The sequence below is a fragment of the Colossoma macropomum genome, unplaced genomic scaffold (genome assembly GCF_904425465.1).
Source record: "Colossoma macropomum unplaced genomic scaffold, Colossoma_macropomum, whole genome shotgun sequence".
Classification (NCBI taxonomy): domain Eukaryota; kingdom Metazoa; phylum Chordata; class Actinopteri; order Characiformes; family Serrasalmidae; genus Colossoma; species Colossoma macropomum.
Window position 1 is genome coordinate 6602188 of NW_023494794.1, and position 21046 is coordinate 6623233.

The 21046-nt window shown below is 37.6% G+C and overlaps 1 protein-coding gene across 1 annotated transcript in view; it reads right to left on the reverse strand.

Moving 5' to 3' along the window:
• Positions 1-21046, reverse strand: part of zmp:0000000846 (tenascin) — a 74677-nt gene that overhangs the window by 17031 nt on the left and 36600 nt on the right. Inside the window, 8 exon segments of the mRNA XM_036579978.1 lie at positions 940-1212; positions 4393-4665; positions 4840-5112; positions 7066-7341; positions 12827-13195; positions 18196-18459; positions 19542-19631; positions 19831-20016. Of these exon segments, the coding sequence (XP_036435871.1) occupies positions 940-1212; positions 4393-4665; positions 4840-5112; positions 7066-7341; positions 12827-13195; positions 18196-18459; positions 19542-19631; positions 19831-20016 (2004 nt within the window).

A 21046-nucleotide genomic window follows, 5' to 3' on the forward strand; every position in this document is an offset into this window, starting at 1 on the left:
ATTATACTTATTATTATTATACTTATAATTAATTTTGTAATGCTTTTTAACTGCTCATCATTTTGCTACTTCCAGTGTGGAGAAAAAACCAAAATCAAAGAAGTAAAGCTAAAAACTTTACAATCTGTGTTATTACACACTTCTATAACTTAAAGGGCCCATATCCTACAGTTTATTGAATTTCTTTATTGCATTTGTGTGGTGTTATTTTAACAGTGTTTACATACTACATTCAACAAATATTTTTAAAAACTGAGGATCATTCAGTTTTCTGTGAGATTCTTTAAGATTAACTCAGTTTGTATTGTAGTCTGTGTAGTTACTGAATAATAAGCCTTAGATTTTACCAAGCCTGGGACTTTAAGGGGTTAAACTGACATGCACAAGCTAAACAAACTTTCATCTGAAAGTGTGGCTAAAACATTTGACCAAAGGAATCAACATAGCATAAAACAGTACTGACTAAAGTACCATTCGGATGGGATTAGTTTAACATGGAGAGGTGTGGTGATGTAATTATTACAGGAATATTTCTAAGAATTCAGACATATCTAAATTTGTCAAGTCAGTAACTTTTTACAGACTGCGCCATCCTGCATCAGTAAAGACTATGGAATATTTTACTTCCAAAATCAAACCAATACGTACAAGCCTTCATCAGCGGCATGCCACACATTATGACCTATCATATAAGGTTTTTAACCTTATCATGCCATAAACACATCATGGCAGATGTTACATGCAGCTGCCGTCATATTCAAGTTTGATTTGGAAAGGAATTAAATAAACAACATATGTTGTATTCAGAGAGTGTCCCAAGACAAATTTTGACCACAGTATGTCCAGAAGACTTATCCCATCTGAATAGTACTAGAAACTAGTAATAGATTTTGTTAGCACTTGTGAAAGCATAGACGAGCTTGAGAAGTTAGATTGTACCTGTGGTAGTTTGAAGGGAAACTGAAGGGGTCTGGCGACCATGAGAAATGCCATAAAACTGAATATTATAGACCGTAGAATCCACAAGGCCAGGCACAGTTACATTTCGAGTCGCACCCAAAGGCTTCAGCTCAACTATGTCATACAACTGCTCCATGTCACTGACACGAATGACAAAGCCATCAAAGTGCCCTGATACCGTGCTCCAGGATAGGGTGAAGTTATTCGGGTGCGTATCAGATACCACTATGGGACCCAACCTGGGCTTGGGTTCTGAATGAAAGAGAATTTTATTCTTTATTTTAAAGAAGAAGTAATTGTTGTTCAAATTAATGGCCCTTATTCATCAAAGCTGCATAAAAAAACAAGTGCAGATTTGACCACCTTTAATGACAATGAATTTATGAATTTATGAATTCATGTGTCTGACTTATGAACATAGAAGCAGGTTAGCAACAAGTAGAGCAAACTGAATCAGCTTCAGTGTGTGAAATCAAGCACCAGCCTACCAGTACCTAGTTTACACATCATTTACATTAAGCATGCCCTAATTCATGCAGATGTTTCGGTAGGGAGCCAGTAAAACAACAGCATTCAGCAGCACATGAGCTGATGGGTGTGCTCATAGGTGGAGTTTGAGGTCAAGCAGTGAGTGCACTGCTCCCCCCTGCTGACCAAACTTTATAGTGTTAAAATGATGCTAACTAGGAATAACGTGAGTTTGATTGTATAGATACACCAAAGGTGAACCTGATGAATAACAAAACTCTAAGTGAAATTTGCATGCACTCATGATCAGATTGGACCATATGCAATGCTGATGAATAAGGGCCAATATGTATAGGGGAAAGGGGGGTGATTTGAGTCAGTGGGCGCACACTGAGTCACGCTCTGTATCTAAAACCTAAAAATTTGACCTGTAGCTTTAAAACAGGTCTGACTGCATAATTCCATGCATCTTGCATTGCAGGGAAGCACATGGAAATTGACATGAGTGTGTTTTTTGCCTGCAGAATTAACTCATTGGTTTCCTGAATGGAAACAAAAGTAGATACACATTTTTGATGTGAATCATATTATCTAATACATACATAACCTATAAAATAAATCCTAAGTCTGGCATAGCATCAACTCCAAGCTGTAGTGTGAATAGACTGTCAAAATGGAGCTTGTGTGGTATTAGCTTATTTATCACCATGTGCACTGAAGTCTTGTTGCATATGCACATAAGAGCTCAACTGAGCTTCAGATTTTAGTGCACTTGATATAATGATTATGCATTTTAGGGCATGATTTACTATTGTGAACTGACCAGAAATATTGCGTATCTTTTAATGCCAAGGAGAAGGGAGCATAATTTTTTTTTATGAAAAGCAAGTATTTCTTTTCATGTCTTCACTTTTACACGTCATTTAAATGGCAAGTCATAGTAAATCAGGCACAAACTACAGCCAGGTGCTCATGGTAAATTTTAGCATGGCAGGAGATTCTGCACACTCTGTGTCCTTAGTAAATCTGGCCCTTAAAAAAGGGGAAAATGAGACAAAAATTTGTTTTTCCTTGCCTTAATCTCACTTTAGTTGTGTGGCACAGCACTGGTTAGGTTACAGAAATGCAATTAGCCTATGCCATATGCATTAGTAGAAAGTACTTAAGCAGATCTCTTTGTTTGCGTTTTGATTTTCATGTTCACTGGTGTACGTTTCTAACTGTCAGTTATGCTGAAACAAATGGATTATTACCCCACCTTGTTTGAGCATGGCTTATTTTACCCTTTATCACACTCAATGTACCCCACACTTGGGGCAATTTGTGCCAGATTACCATGTTTAAAGGTGAACTCCAGTGTCAAATTTCATCTAAATACCAAAATCCACATAATTATTACTACATTTGACTTACTATTACATTTGCAATGTGTACATTTGACAGTTTCTGCTCTCACACAAATTTCCTCTTATACATTAAATCCTTTTGTTCCTCCCAGTATTTTGTGAATGCCACTTAAAATATTCCTCCTGTACCATCATATTTCACTCCATGCTAAAAGCATGTAACTAACCACATTCTGCCCTAACTGTAAGTAGCTAACAGCCTAATATTGATAATAACTAATAAGTCAGACCTTTACCAAAGGAATCAAATGTCCATATTAAGATAGGATTGGCAGCAAAAACTATAAATTTCCATAGCGCTGAAGGAAATTAGCCTTATGTTAATGACTAATCAGATAAATAGTGGATACTTACAAAGTGAATTAAATGATTTCTACGTTAAACATTACAATGTGATTACACAGCTGACAGATCGTTATAATTAAATGACTGAAACAGGAAATAACTGGAATATTTCCTGTATTAGTTACATTTTGTTATATCCATGCTATCGCTAGGATTAGCAGTTGGACTTTCTTTTCCTCAAACTCTGTGCTCTTGCTATAGACCCCAGCTGAAGTTAAACTGGGGGCAGAATTTTGAACTGTATATATAATAACATATTTAAAAAGCAGAAAGTCACTCGTTATTTTTAGGGCCCAGCTCTTCTTCCACTTCTCTTACTGTTTGTGCTTGTGTGTCATTGCCAGCTATTCAGCCCAAGGATGAATATACATTCATACGACAATTCATTTTCATTTTTTAAACCTCTTTATGTGGACACAGTACATTTACAAAGTAGCCCAAACTAAAATGTACCCTGTGACTGTATAAAATTCACTCACAACTGCACTTTCCAACCAGCCTGATTTGTCAGGAATACCACAATCCTGTGTGAAGGGGAAAGAACACATGAGTGAAACATGCGTGGAAAAACGTATGGTATTTAAGGTTGCCGTGGCGACCCTGCAGCTTAAAATCACCACTGTTAAAATCAGTTTCACCATAGCAGCTGTTCTGTGCAGTTATTCTACTTTGACTGAGATTGGTGGGACATTGCCCCTCCCCCTTTTTTTTAGTTATGGGGGGGGGCAACAACCCAATTCCTCTCGTAGTTGACGCCTATTGCTCTTGCTCACACTCGAACATGAACAGCAAATGCTCACGCATGCTGAAGTAAGCGCTGACCTGCTGTTCTACAGTAGGAGAGTCAAAAGAGTTCTATCTCACTCACTATGGTTGGTGTTGCTATTTTCCTTTACTATCCTGATTTACACATCACACTTAAGCCGCACCCTCACGTCAAGATATACGTCATTCAAGTATTTGGCACTGGAGTGCATCTTTAAAAGAAACTCTTCACATTTTGTCAATGTTTAACTACACTTCTTTTAGACCAGTAGTTGACCAGTAGTAGTTACATTTCAATAACAAACATTAGGCTGTACTGTGGATGCAGAACATGAAAACTTGCTCAGATCACCCCCTCCCCTACATATTATCATAACTACACTCTGTAGTTTCATATTTCTGTAGATGTATACTTGGTGAGGTGTATTTTAAACATGCAATGCAGTACCTGTGGTGACCACAGCAGTCAGGGGAGCTGAGTTGCGATTGCCAGAGGAAGCATACAGCTTGATGCGGTACTGTGTGTCTCCTTTTAGCCCACTCAGCACTGTGGAGCGTGCCCCGATGGGCAGAGTACGCCCCATAGCCTGCGAGGGCAAAGCAGACTCTCTCACCTCGACTATAAAGTTATCATACATCTTCTCTCCCATCCGCCAGGAGAGTGACAGTCTGTCTGACGTAACGTTAGAAACAACTAGCCCGGACAAATCTGGCTCTGCCGCTACAGAGGAAAGAAAAGCCAGCAGTGACATTGTTTCAGTTCGACATAACGTTCCTACACTGCTGTCTTCTGTGACAGAGACCCCATCATACTGAATCAGGCTTACTCCACATTGCTTTACTGCTAGCACAGAAACTGATGAAAACTAGAGTGAAAGGAGAAGCATCCGGTTACCTGTGGTTGCGAAAGCACTGATGGTGTGAGTTCTCTTTCCCTTCACAACTCCACTGAGGTAGGCTATATAGTCAGTGCTTGGTCTCAACCCAGTGACATCATAGGAGCTTGTATTGCATGACAGGTTATATTCAGCTGGCTCCCTCCGCCAGCTGGAGTCTATTATCTCCAGAATAAACCCTTCAAAATTCCCTTCAGTGCCATTCCAGGAGAGGGAGAAGCTCTCTGATGTCACATTAGACACATACAGGTTTCCAACCAGTGGTGCACTTGCTAAAGGAAGAAACGTGATAGAATTAACAAGCTGGAAAACTGAAAAAGCATATGTGTTTGGAGGTGTTTGTGTAACTTCACGTGAAAGATCACAATATAGACAGTGGTGGAAAATGTATCCAGTACTTGAGTGGAAGGAAAAGTAAAAAGGTAAAACTTTCTTTTGCAGTCCCTCATAGGGGAGTTGCACCAATTTTCTTTCTAATGTCTGCATAATTCACTTTTGAATGTACTAATTATTAAAAGTGAAAGCATTGTGAGATTCTGAACATTTCTGCTTTTGTATCTTCAGTTTAGGAAATTTCACTAACCATCCACACTCCCAGGTTACAAAGTATCTAACTTAAAAATACCCTGTAGGACATGCCATTTTTTAATTCTGAAAGCTTGTCTGTACAAGAACACAAATGATTAAAAAAAAGTACATAAGTATGGTTAAAAAGTACATGTAATTTCATGCTGTCCACCTCTGGACTAGAATTCTACTTTCTATAGGCATATTGAGATTTGGGTGGACAAAAAAGAAAGGTATCCTGAGAGGAAATAAGAATAGTATGCTATAACATTACATCTGAAATAGTTCCAATAGCATTTTATCACATGCTACTTTAGTTTGCATAGGTAGATAAAAGCAAGGGGGCTAGACATGTTTTATACAGTATACTGGCCTATTTTAAGTGAATGGATTTTAATTTGATAGCCAAGTAGTTTAACTGACCTTTGCAAAGCTCTTCCCCTAAATACTGATTGTCCAATTATAGCCCAGGCAACTGATAAGCTTTCAGAATTTGCCACAACGTTGTGCATTTCTCCAAAACCAAACACATAAGAGAGGAGGATCTGTTCTTGTGGAACACCACATTACTAAGTAATTCATCAACAATCACCTAGAACATGTACATCTGCTCAAATAATGCTAATTCTCTAACTAATGAACTGGACTAGGCCTTTCTTTGTGGTTGTAAACTGATTATATTTAGTATCATAGATTAAATCCACAATGTGAGCACAAATGGGGTGCAGAAAAATTAAACTGCAGCAGATGGGATATGCTGCCAAAATTTGTGAACACTGCAGTTTATCAAGTATATAAACTCACAGTGCAAGTAATACACCGACCAGCCACTCACTGACTAACCATCTCATTTCTACACTTATTGTCCATTTTATCAGCTCCACTTCTAGCTCTACATTTAAAGATTGTAGTCCATTTGTTTCTCTGCATACTTTGTTATCCCCCTTTTACCCTGTTCTTCAATTTAAGGTATTACTTGGGTGGTGGATCATTCTAAACACTGAAGTGACACTGACATGGTGGTGGTGTGTTAGTGTGTGTGCTGGTACTAGTGGATCAGACATAGCAGTGCTGCTCTGTGTCACTGCTGGACTGAGAATAGTCTACCAACCAAAATATCCAGCCAACAGCATCCTGAGACCACTGATGAAGGACTAGAGGATGACCAACGCAAACTGTGCAGCAACAGATGACTGTCTCTGACTACAAGGTGGACCAACAAGGTAGGTGTACCTAATAGAGTGGACAGTGAGTGGACATGGTGTTTAAAAACTTCAGCAGCACTGCTGTGTCTGATCCACTCAGCCGGTCAGTGTATAAGCATGAGATAATTGATAATGGTCAGTGATCTTTAATTTGTTCATTGATTATTGAAGTTAAATGTGTCACCCTTTGTGAAGGAAGGTTTTGGAAATGTAGGAATACAAAATGGTAGATTTGTCAAATATGGGTACAAAAAGGAACAGAAACTATCCTTTTGTCTGACTCATGCAGTACAGATGCACTAACTCATATACAAAAATTAAATGGCTACCAAACACATTTCTGCTCAACACCACAGATCAGTATGTCCATCAACAGGTCAATCGAAGGCAGACAAAGAAATGAAAAACAGGTGAAAGAAGCTTACTGTCCCATATTCAGTGAAATGTGGGTACCTGTGGTTGCTTCAGTGTAGATAGGTCCTAGTATGGAGCCCTGATGCACCCCATACAAAGCAATTGTGTATGAGGTGTTGGGGCTAAGGCCAAACATGCCCAGGCTAAGAGCATCACCGGACACTGACAACTTCTGCCTCTCTGGACCGTCTGAGCTTGCCACCTCAATCACAAAACTCTCAAAGGCAGTGCCCTCCTCAATGCTCCAGGACACATTGAAGCTGTCCCATGACACATCAGATACAGTGACATTCCCAATTTGTGGCTTATTTTTCTCTGATAGACAAAGAGACCAGACTGGAGTTAAGGCTTAGATATAACACAATACTTAACAATGAATTGAATACCAACACTTTCCTGCAGTTAATACACAACATGGAGAACAAGGACGAAACAAGAAAGAAAGAGTGATGGGAACAAGCAGTTTGTGAGTTAGTTTAGAAATGGATGCATTTCTACAGGCGTCTTCACAAGTTTTTACACAGATTGCTATAACTGAATCATTGTTCTGAAATAAAGCCAAAAGTTCTTTCCTAAAACTGCACTTAGTACATTTTCTGCTACTTCCACATTAGGTAGAATTCACATTTTTCCATAGATGTTACTATTTATGTTTATCTAAAATCAGATTCTTGTGCCCAATGAAGCTGAACTAGTAGAAATTCTGAGAGTGTCTATATATAAAAAAACATGGCATTAAATATCTAATGAAGCTCACAAATTGCATGCATAAGGCACCATTAATAAATCAACAAAAGGATCATTGGTCACTTTAGATTGGAATGTTGTAATGGGGTAATATGCTATGGCACATGCCCTTTGTACGTTCCCATATATCTCCTGTCCTTCTCTTTGTTTTGAGCTTATTTACCATGACTACTAAGTACACATCACCATTTAGGGACAACTTAGGGAAAAAGAAAGTTTTAAGTGTCTTTGAATGGAGTATCATAGCAATGTGTTGTTTTGAATGTGCCAAGAACTTCAACCTTGCTGGTTTTTTAGGGATCCGCAGAGTCCCATGATATCTGGAACGTTCCACAATGTAAAAGACATCCAGAAAATGACTCATTGATGAATGGGCCACATGAATTGCACAGATAAACAGACGTTCTAGTGAGCAGAGAGTCAAACTTACACCAACTAACAACTAAGCCAAAAGATCCAAAACAGAATTAACTCTTTGGACTCTAAGGGCATGTTCTGGATTTTTGCATATCTACTTAAATTTGCCTTTAAAGGCATTTGGATATAACATGATACCCTGCTCTGTTATCTTCGGCACTACTTTCCAAAACCACTTCAGTGGTTGTAAACGTTTTGCATGGCATTTCACATGTGCCTCTGATGTCAGCTGAATGAAGGTTTTCCAATGTGAAGGGTCATTCCTTAGTGAGTTCCTGAGTGTTCATTGGTCGGTTTCATACAAAATGTGGACAGACACATGAATCCACCAATTACACGCATTGAGAGGTAGATGACGCAACTCCTCGTGTATCTCATATCTCCAGGTGTGAGTCATGTATGATCTCGCAATACGATGGAAAGAAATTGTGTAGTGAGTTTGTAGACCCCAGAGGGTTAAGAACTTCTTCCATCACTTTGCACCCTGACACAAGAAAGATATAGGAGTCAATGATTCTGCTCCGATTACGCTCAACGATTAGCCTCACTAACTTAACAAAGTCAGTTGAAAGTTTTTCAGATAACAAACAGGCATCCACGTTTGTCATGGGCAAAGAAATAAAAAAACACTGGCTTGTCTGATGACTCCTGGTTCCTGATGATCCACATTGCCCCTTTTGACTTTTGAATGCTGACGTATATCTGAGCATCATTATTACTGAAATCAGAATGAATAGAATGAATACATCTATGAATTTCTTCTTCATCCACAGTTTCACAAGACTGTTGATGAAAGGTTTCATAAACATGACGGTCATTTCAGCTGTGGTGTCAGCATGGACTGCTTTTAACGCCTTTGGGTCTGAATCACAAGGAACTGAGACTGTTATGAGTGTAAGAGAGAGTGCAAGGCAAAATTATCATAAATTATCATAAATTCATGTTTTATACATTTCAGAGGGTGTTCTCACAGCAGAAACAAGTGTGTTGAATGTACAGATTATGGGAGATCAGTCTGAAATACTTTGGGAAGTTTAAAATATACAAATTAGCTTTGTCATTGGTGCCGCTTGGTGGTTAGTTTTGTCATTTTTTGGCATACTACATTCAATGTTCAAGCCTCAAGGCCAGGAAAAATGGATATGCTGGTTTTTATTCCAAAGAAAAAAGGCCTGGAGCTTAAATATAAGCCATGGCATCTGTAAGAAAGCTTAGAAATGTAGTACAAATGTGTTTATGGTGTGTTTATAAGGTCTTCTGTATATTAACTGTTAACTGTTTGGTGATGAAGGTAAATGTTCATTAATCATAATCTTTCAGTTTCATGCATTCTGAAAATAGCTTATCTTTGTGACGTGTTAATCAAGGAATATGCACAGGTAATAATTCAATAAATCTCAGTTCATAGTGATCAAACATGGCAGTAAATGCTAGTAAATGGTCGCATTTCAGTCGCAAAACCATCTGTATGATTCATATGATGGTTTAAGGAGAAGCTTACAAATAAATATATATACATTCCTTAAAAATCATGTGCAAATGATAAAATACATTTAAGAGATCTTTATTAATGAGTTTGCAAGACTGTAACTAAAGTGGAACATGCCTTAATAAGTGCTTACAAATAATTTTTTTCTATGTTATAAACTGTAAAGAATGGACATTTGTTCCCTTCACAGCAAAATACAGTGAAATATTATTTAGGAAAACATGTTGTTTTTATTGTTAAACATTTTTATTGTTTTTGTGAATTATTTTTTATATTACTGCAAAATTGCATTTACTATCATGTTATGCGAAGATATGTAAATGTGTAGTAGCCAGAGCAACTCGAAATACTTCTTTTAGTGTGTGTTATTTGAGATCAAACGCTACAAACTGTGATTTTTGCCAGATTTTACTAGTGATTTCAATTTGATTATTAAAACATTAATATTGCTTTCAGTTTCTAGGGCTCTTTTTTAACTCAAAGAAGGAATCGTTTTTTTTATGAGAGGAAATAACTGCTCTCCTTTATAATGTCTCTGGTTTCGTTCAAAGGGCAAACTTTATCAGCAGTCCTCTCACCGAATACGAGATCAGGTTTTGTTGTGTCGGAAATGGAGTTTTCCAAGTTCTGACTCTCTGTCTGTTCATGCCTACAGGTCAGCAGTCTGTGCGGTTATACCTTCGATGTAAGTGTCCTGAACTGAATGAGAAAGCAATAGGGCATCACTCTAGTACTTTGAAAAATGGTGGGTCAAACGTCTGCTTGCCCCTGTGGTCCTGGCAGCTCTGATCAGTAACATCTTTCCACCATTCCTTGGTGTAATAATTCCAATTTTTTTCTAATTTACTGCCAGCTCTGTTTTCATAGCAGGTTTGTTTTTAGGAGTTTGGTCGCTTGATGAAGTCAACTAAGGCTCAGTCATTCATCAACATTCGGAAGATTAGAGATTAGAGAAAAACTGGATTTGTTCAATCTCATACATCAGGCAATGGCTATAAAAAAGATTGACACCCCTATAGCTGTGCTGGGCCTACCTGAAAGTGGACACACATGTATTTTTCCTACCACTTACGATAAGTAGGATAGTTAGAAAAGCCAAACTTTCTCCAGAGATCACATGTGGACAACTGCATGCGTTTGTTGCATTTGGGTGTCACCAAGTCTCTAAAAGTACAATTTTACGCCAATCTCCACGCCAACAAATAATGAAAGGTTTGCCAGAAAAGAACCTCTGCAGTTGCCAAATCGCACAGTAAGGCAATGATCCAAGGTGTTCTTCCAAATCCAAATCCAAAAATAGTTCACTGACTACAGAATCAAGCTTTTTCAAGGGCCATCCTAATCCCCTGACATAAAACCTGTGGGATGATTTAAGCAGAAAATACACAAGGAAGGGCTAAAGACTCTGAAGGATCCAGAGAATTTGTAAGGAGGAATGGTTTTATATCCCTTTATTCATGTTCTCCCCCTCATCTAACATTTCAGAAGAACACACTGGACCACATGTATTATGTGCACAGCCACAGCGCAAAATGTGCCTTGATTCAACTGCTGAATTTAACATTCAATTTACAAAAACTGCAGCTTCTCTCACAAACTGTGTGTAGCTCCGCTGACTAACTACTCGCTCGTGAGGCGCAGGGCAGTGAATAATGGCACCGTTAAAACGTTCGAAACCAAACATAAAAATGAAAGTTCAGTGAAAAATAGTGTTAATAAAGTCCTTTCCCACCAAAACATTAAGAATTTGCAAAAATGATAACATGGACTGCATGTGCCTATTGTGGTGCATACACAGTATATCTTTCTTCTTACATACTAGTGATGGGCATTCAGGCTCTTTTCAGTCAGCCAGCTCAGTACACCAATAAGAGCTAACTCTTCTTTCTTTGTTCCCAAAATTAGCCAAATTATAGATTTTAACTATAATTTAATTTTCAACAAAATGATAGACTACCTTTTAATTAATTAATTAACATTATGCATTATGTTTGCTATTTCTTATTTTAAGAAAAGTCCGATGTTAATATGTAGCTTCACTGGATGAATTTCAAGAGGTAGAAATCACAAAATATTCCAACAAATATCATCAATCAGTCATCAACAAATGCAGGTAAAAGTCAGAAATTAGAAGAACTAAAGAAGCACACTTGGAAATACACGAAAACTGACTAACAAAACTAGCAACAAACTGACATAACAAGCAATAGGTGTTAGGGATGATAAGGAGGTGGAGCTGGAATATTCTAAGGAGATCCAGGAGGTGTTTTTCAGCTACATAAGTCATAAGATGGACCCATTTCTTTTGTCTTCAATTTCTTGTTCTGTCAGTGTCTTAAATGCAAGTTAGCTCCCAACATTCACCTAAAATCACATGCACATCACTACCACTTATGTATATCTGATCTTGACAGTTTAAACAGTGTTATTCTGTTAGATAACGTTCTTTCAGCAATGAAAAAGTCCCTCAACAAGACATCCAATGCAACACGTCTAATTCTAACAGGTGGCACGAGTTGCTCAAACTTTTGTAAAGAGCAGAATATATAATCACAGCTACATGTATGATATCTCTATCCATTCTTTGCATGATGCTCCCACTTTTTACAAGGCCATCCCTCAAACACATATGCATGAAGAGGAAAGCAATGCATGCAACCCATAAACTGGCTTATGCACCAGTTTCACACAACATGCAAGTAAAATATGTCCGATTGTGTCAGCAACTGATATAAAAGGCTTAGTACATTGAGTTATCATTACTGATACCTTGGAAATGAGGAGGGACTAAATACTGCTGACCTCCATGTGTTAGACTAGGGTTCGATTTCCTGCCCGGATAAGCACACAACACTTCTAATGCTACATTCGCCTACCACTGTAACATGATTGTAAGCCATTCTGAATAATCTGCCAAATGCATACATGTAAATGCAAGGGCACTGTAACTATCCAGAACTTTATACCTGCAGAATTGCATCCCATATTGTGTGAATGTTAAGCAACTGACCTCACCATTTATGTGTAATTATGTTAGAATGGAGAAGGAGATAATGGAGGGGATTAAGAATGTCACCATGAATAAACCTTTCACACAGGCAGTGTTAAAATCAGTGATGAATGATGGGCAAGGCTGATTCCATGTACCTGTCTTGCCAGGAGCACTGACTGGATGAGATTTCTTTTCCTCCAAGAGCCCATCCAATGTAGAATTATACAGGATTCCAGGGGCCAAGTCATCTATTTGGTTTTCTATTGCTCCTTCCGAAACGTTTGTTGTATTAACGTTTGCTAGCTCTGAACTTGTTTGGTTTACATCAGAAACTTTTAGATCACGTTGAGGTTCTTGTGTGAAATTCACAGGTTTATCACTTGCTGCCACAATCACTGACTCCTCAGTTACCACAGTATAGGTAGGACCTGTTGTATGAACCCTCACTGGGGAGGCTGGCAGCTTTGTTGGAACACTTACAATGTTCAATGCAAGGACATCTACAGAGGAAGTAGACTTTGGTACTAAACAAAAACACATTAGAAAAATGTTAGAGACACAGCACAGAATGGAAAGTAAGCGAGACATTATTAACCTGTAGGAGAAAAGTAATGTTAGATGTTTACTGAGAGAGTCAATCACTGATGAATCACTGCAGAAAAATCAGAATTGTATCATTTTTTTTAATGCATTTCTATGCTTAGTCTTTGTCTGCTCCTTTTTATGTCATGGCAGTGCTGCCCAAAGTGTGTCCCATGGGACAAAGTTGTAAGTGTGACTCTTAAACCCTATAATTTGAAGGGATTCAAAAACCCATAAACCAACAATTTTTATCATTTTATTCATTTTCAAGTCACTTGATTGGTTGGGCTTCATTGTGATATTTTAGCTATGCCTTTTAGATTCTATTCTCAAGCCTAATACCTAAGGATAAGTTTGCACTAATGCTAATTCCAGTCCTGAAGGGTGAAGTCCAGCACAGTTTAATTATTTCCTTGTACAAACATGCCTGATTCAACTGCCATGTTTATTTGGTATGTTGAAGGTGCAGCATATCAGTTCAATCCAACACACTCTTTTTTTTTTTCAAGGCCGAGAAAGAAGTTCTTAGATCAGGTGAAGGCATTTCAACAGTGGAGAGACCACAGAGAATTGACGGAGAGGAGTTTCAACAGTAGAGAAACGTCTGAGAGTTGAGTGGCTTCCTTATTCACATTTTTCCAGTCCAGCTTAAATCGTGCTGCAGTTCCATTTTGGCGTTGTAGATATTTATAGGACTATGTTCAGATCAATTTAAACCTAAGGCATTAATTAAGATAAATAAGCTAAATATATACAAAATCATAATTTATATGGCACTTTATATTGAGACGTCCCAGACCCTAACCTCTAAATATCAACTTAAAAAAGAAGAAAATTACACTTGTTTTTTTAGTAAAGAAAGTTGCTTTTATTGTTCTTTTCAATAGTAAGAAAAATAGTTGCCCCTTCCCAATTTCTTCTACTTTTGCATCTTTGTCACACTTGAATGTTTCAGATCATCAAACTACTTTTAATATTAGACAAAGATACCCCAAGTAGACACAAATGCTGTTTTTAAATGAGGTCACTTATTAAAGGAAAAATGGGATTCAGCCCTACCTGTCCCTATGTGAAAAAGTAATTGCTCCCTTAGCTTCTAAATCAACCAGTTAACCAGATTCAATTGACTGTTGGGTTTAATATCACTAGCCACACCCAGGCATGATTACTGCCAGACCTGTTAAATCTAAACATCACTTAAATAGAACCTGTCTGGCAACGTGAAGCAGGCTAAAAGGTCTCAGAAAGCAGCACAGGATATCATGTTCTAAAGAGACTCAAATACAGACGCAAAACAAAGTCTTTGAAATCTACCAGTCTGGAAAGGGTTACAAATGCCATTGCTAAGGCTCTGGGACTCCAGCGTACCACAGTGAGAGCCATTATCTACAAATGGAGAAAACAGTGGTGAACCTTTGCCGGAGTGGCTGACCTAATAAAATTTCACCAAGAGCACATTAACGACTCATCCAGGAGGTTACAAAAGAAGGCAGACAAACATCTGAAGAACTGCAGGCCTCACTTGCCTTAGTTAAAGTTATTGTACATGATTCCACAATGAGAAAGACACTGGGCAAAAATGGCACCCATTGGAGAGCTGCAAGGCGCAAACCAGTGCTGACCAAAAAGAGCACAAAGGCTCGTCTTGCATGTGCCAGAAAACAAGAATGAAATGAAATTATATGACATGGGTTCTGTTACACGTGGGGTAAAGCTTACAGAGTATTCCACCACAAGAACATCATACCTCCAGGCAAACACGGTGATGGTCTGAGGCTCCTTTGCTTCTGCAAGACCTGGATGACTTGTCATAAATGATGGAACCATGAATTCTGCTCTCTATCAGAAAGTCCTGGAGGAGAATGCTGGCCCATCAGTTCAAAGCTCAAGCACAGTTAGATCATGTAGCAAGACAATGATCTGAAAGCAAGTCCTGAATGGCTCAAAAGAAACAAAATTAAGGTTTTTGAAGTGACCAAGTCAAAGTCCTGACTTGAATCCCATTGCAAGAATTCTTTTTTATTTTAGGACTGCACCACTGGTATGTCTATTGCATGACTTTACATATTTAAAGTGGTCAATCACTCTGGGTAGCATTTCATACAAAGATTAACACAGTGAGCAGTCAAGTTTATGGCTAAACCACAGCTGTTCTGAGGTCAGCTGAGAACCAGTCACTGCTGATTGGGTAATCCCATCATTCTTCTTAGCGCATTCCACACTGAACCTCAATAAGCACTTCCGAAACTACTGAGGTATTCCAATGATAATACTGTACTTCTGTAAAGCGTTTCCTGTCTGGATGATATTTCAGAGCAGGGAAATCCCCAAACTGTGCTGAAATCTGGCCCTCCAGGACCAGAATTGATGACCCCTTCCTTACACTATGCTACTTGGCTTTCAAACTTAGACTTTTGTCATGCATCTTTGACAAATATCTTGCAAACTGTTGTGAATATCCAGCAGTGAGATCAGCCTAAATGAGTCATTTCTTTGGCCTAGATACATGAAATAACATTGTAGAAGTATGCTAATACAATTAGCCTAATTGGTTGGAACCATTTGCAGATGAGATACAAAGAATGCTTTTATGTATAATTAATTGCATTAATAATTGATTCAGTACACACTTAAAAAGATGGTTCTTCAGAGGTTCTTTAGTAAAGAAAATCTTTCAATGTAGAACCATGAACACTCAAAAAACCTTTTGCATGAATAAAGGGCCATTTGCATCTAATAAGGGTTCTTCATGGGCTTGACATCATAACAGTAGAAGAACCCTTTTTGGTGCAAAATAGAACCATTTTGAAAAGGGTTTTATATAGAACAATCTACAGCACATTCTCCATCAATCTGAAGAACGCTTTAATGATTTAAAACCTTTAATCACTTTGAGTGCACATGGTTCTATATGGAACCCTTTTCTTTACTAAAGAACCCTTGAAGAACCATCATTTTTAAGAGTGTATAATTTCATTATTTTAATAATTTATTGTCACTGCACTGTATCATATATATCATATACATTCATGGCAGGAGCTTACCACATTATTGGGGTTTATCAGACTTAACACCGTTAAATTTTAGCTCTAGCTCAGGTGTCCCAATTATATGAATTCTAATGTCCAAGAATAAGAAAATATTTTGGAATCTTTTGGCTGTGCAAGAGGCAAGCACTAGTGTGCAGATCAGGTATACAGAGGCCTAATCCTAGATTCTTAATCCTATTTACAAAGAGGATGATTGCTGGAGATGACAAGCCATTAATCATTGAGGTTTCCATGAAGAATGCCAGAGGAAGTGCATGGCAAACCTCAGACTGATGAAGATGCCATGCAGATATAATAACGCTGTTATTATACAGACACGTTTTCACTTCAGGCTTTAGTGACTCTCTCATTTCTGGCATTAGCAAAATCCTAAGGCTACATATCTACAGCAAGCTTTAGTGAATTTTGGGCTTCTTTTATGACTGCATATATCACTGTCAACTGTTCTCTGTCTTAAAATGACAGCAGAGTGCAAATAAAGAAGATGGGCTTTAGAATCTTGTCCATTATAGATTTGTCCAAGAACAGGCAAAGGGAGATGCACCTATATGAGCCCAGCATATTTAATGCATCTTCTAATTATTTTACAACACTATATTGCTGTTAACTGTTCAGACTGACCATAAAAAAGTGTCCTAAATCTGAGTCTGACTGTAAATCTCTGAGGCATCTGTAAAAAGAATATGAGTCGGCATGATATCACATTAACAGCTGCACACTGGCTTCCAGTCTCCCAGCACATCATTAATGGTGCTGACACAGTTCTTGCAGGCTTGCAGCAAATTTATCAAGTGAAAAGGGAAAATAAAAGGAAAAAAAGTGCAAACGGTAAGGATGTGGAATTCTTGTTGCCTGTACAAAGTCATCATATAGGAGAAGAACCTGGAGAAGTGGAAATGTTACTTGGGAAAACATGACAAAAACATTACTCCATAGTATTTATATACACAGTATATCGTCGTTGTGGGAACAAAACTTAGTATCTCCAAAATGGAGAAGAAAAAAAACATTCTTCACTTGTAATGGACATTAATGAAAGAAGTAGTTTTTCCAAGTGATTTTGCACCATTTCTGTTGGTCTGTTCATCATAAAATGTTAACACAATGCAAAGGGTAACTAGAGCTTTCGAATTATGCAAAAAAATTAAACCACAAAGATGGAAGAAACAAAAAATGGAGCACATTTGTTTTGTGACACAGCGACAATATACTCTTAAACATGGCACAATGTCCCCACCCCCTTCCCCTCTTCAACTGAGACAGCAAATAAGAGCAGTGATCCTTAGCATACATAATTAACACCCAGAAAATGACCTGTTTTTCACAGAAGAATGAAAGTCAGTGTAAACACATCATGCAAAGACCCAGTTAAGATCCTATTGCTTTATACTCTTCACAGTTTTCTTTCAAGCAGCAGAAGGAACTATACTAATTGAGAGACGTGACTCCTTAATGCTGTTATGCAACAAAAGGTGTCTCCCCCAAATATTAATATGTGGGGTTTGAATGCTTGTCTATTGAGTCTATTACAGTTTTTGACCTTTACAGACAGATAAGTGGTTATTAATTATTTTGCCTATGAGAATGTAGTATTAGAGCATTAGTTCACAATAAAAATGATTAGAAATGGGTAAGTATTGTTTATAATCCAGAAAATATGGATATCTTTTAACAGGGTTTATTACTTTCACAGGGCACTGGATACAGATCTTATGATCAATAGAATATAAGACTGAATTTCAAACCAGTGTACTTAGCTCTTGTTTATGATGTGCCTTCCAAAGGTAGTTTAAATTGAAAAATCAAATCATAGTGCTAATCATTAAACATCACTAACACAATAGAGTAACATCAAAACACCTCAAACAACAGTCCAGACCTCTCTCACTTACCTGTGGATGCAGTAAGAGTGGTGGGGGCACTTTTCCTCTGGCCCCGTTCTGCCACCAGGCTGATGTTATATTGTGTGCCAGGCACTAGATTTTTACGAGTGTGGCTGGTAGCAGAAGCAGGCACCTCCACCTCTTTTTGTTTGCCATCAGGTGAGACAAACGCCAGCCTGTAGTTAGAGATCTTGGCTCTGGGCCTGTTCCAGACCAGGGTCATTGTGGTTTCTGTGGATTCACTCAGCTCTAGATCTTGTGGGGCATCCAGATCTTCAGACGTGGGGTTGGGTGAGGGGGTCAGATCAAGAATACGTTAAAACCTTTGGAAACCTTTTTCAAAACTTATTTATGCATTTCATTTTCATTTAACCAGAAGGAGCAAGCAATATGGAAGTATGCAAAGTTTTTAACATCTTCAGTCAAATGACATTTTGTTGACTTTGTTGAAGGAAAAAAAAGGGACACATCCTCTACAGAGAACACACTTAAATATGGAATTTTCCTGCAAATTTTAGTCCAAAATTTCCATTAATTTGCTAAGTTAAACATACTGGAAAAAAATAAAATAGAAAATATGTGCCATAACTTTTGCACATTCAACATTATATGTTTTTATATTTTCCCCAGTATGTTCAATTCAGCAAATAAACAGTAATCGTGCATTAAAATGTGTAGGAATGTGTTCTCCTTGTAGAGCATGTTAATTTGTTTTCATTTCAGAAAATCAAAAAAACGTGTACTTTGACGAGGAGCAGGCAAACATTTGCATATGACTGCATAAACTGATAAAATACAGGTATGATGAACCATTTGAATGTAGATTTCTACATGAAGTCGTCCTAAAATGTAATCTGATATCCATGGCATAATAATAAATAACAATTAACATGAACTTTTGGTATGAAAAAAAAAATTACAAAACATAACATCATTAAAATGATTAATGGAATGTTTCCATATATGGAACGTATGGCCTGGGAAGTGAAAGATGTATTTTGAAAATTTACCAAAGTTTATGTACTACATCAAACTCTTCTATTTCAGAAATGTGAGAAAAATGGGGTTTTCTATGATACGGGAGCTTCAATAATATTTACATACTCCTTTAAACTCTTACTATAAGTAAAATTCCGTTTTCCATGATACAGCCGTTTTAAACAATTTGTTCAATAAACATAATGTAATAGATAATGCAAAATGCTGATATTTAACGAATAAGGCTTTAATTTTTTTACCTTTAGTTATATTATTATTTATTACATTTTTTTAATGGTACCATTCATACAGAAATCCAGAGAACTACACACACACACACACACACACACACACACAGACATATTTAAAAATCTCACCTGTAATTGCATTGATGGTGACTTGCTGACTCTCTTTTTCTTTTTTAATCGCTGTAACTCCAATCCCGTACTCTGTTCCAGGCTTCAGGCCTACAGTGCACATAAGCATTTCATAGGAAAAAACCTCCCAGATTCACAATTAGAGTAAATATTTTCTTTCTAAGCTACAGACACAGGCTTTGTGTGGGTTTTCGGCTTGCACATTTCTCTTGTTCATAAATATGATAAAGGTTCCACAAAAAGCTTGTATATAAAATAGGTTTAATTTTAAGTACAACATGATACTCACCAGTAAGGGTGGCCTGTGTTGTATTTCCTGGTCTCCTGGGGATTATATCTTCACCATGGCTACCTCCAACAACAGGACCATATTTGATACGGTAGCCATCTACAAATGCACGACTATTATTCCATTCCACAGTGATGCTGTCATCTGTCTGACCCACAGTGTGAACTTCACGAGGAGCATCCAGGCCTGCAGCACAGTGAGGTTACATCAGGATTAAAATGTGCAACTAAAGGTTGCATTTCGCACGGAACAATTTGATAGCACATCTCTCTGTTAAACAAAAGATGAAATATTCTTTTCAAACTTTAAAAGCAAAGTAAAAAAGTAAAGCAGGGCCCCGCCAATGTGAGAATTTTGTACACAATAACAATACCAATTTTAAGGAGCTAAAATTTCTGATAACAGGTCACATCGGTAGTAAACCCTCCTGTTACATTTGACTGTATGGAACAGCAATAATGTTCCCAATGCATGTTTAACCATTCGAAAGTGCACCATATGGACAAAAGTATTGGGACACCTACACATTACACCTACAGGAGCTTTGACGACATCCCTATCTAAATCCACGGGCATTAAGGAATAGGCATGTTGTACAATAATCATATTATGTTGTGACTATTTAATAAATGACTAACATCACATTTTTATTACCAAAATAAGATTTGTGGTGGTGCATGATGTGCCAAGTCAGTGCAAAGTAGTGTTAGTGCAAAGTTTCTCAAAGGTGTTATTGGTTTCTGTTAAACTGTCATCATTCTTTTTTCTTATTTTCAGTTTTATCTGTTTTTCGCACATTAGATATGTTTCACAATATAAAAGAATTCACTAGTTATTGGTATTTTACTGGAAGGATTTTTACCAAAACGGATAAAACCTTAAGTTGTCAATATCAGCTAATAATAGCGCTTTGACTCTATGAAGTCTTTAAACTTCTTAGAGCACAAATATCATTCAGTTGGTTTGCTTTGCACAGCAGACTGTGATTTATTTTCTCATTGTCCCTTAGCTCCGCAACTGCCAAACATTTCCTGTCCTCCTGCCCAGCACTGGACACATGAGCACTGAAGCTGAGCCATTAACACAAAAAGCAAATGCTTAGAAAGTAGGCTGCTCAACACATTAAACAACTTTATTGTTGTGTCTTTTAGGAATATCATGGAGTGCTTTACACTGAAAAACACTCCAATTTAAATCTTTATGTGTGGGATGTTAT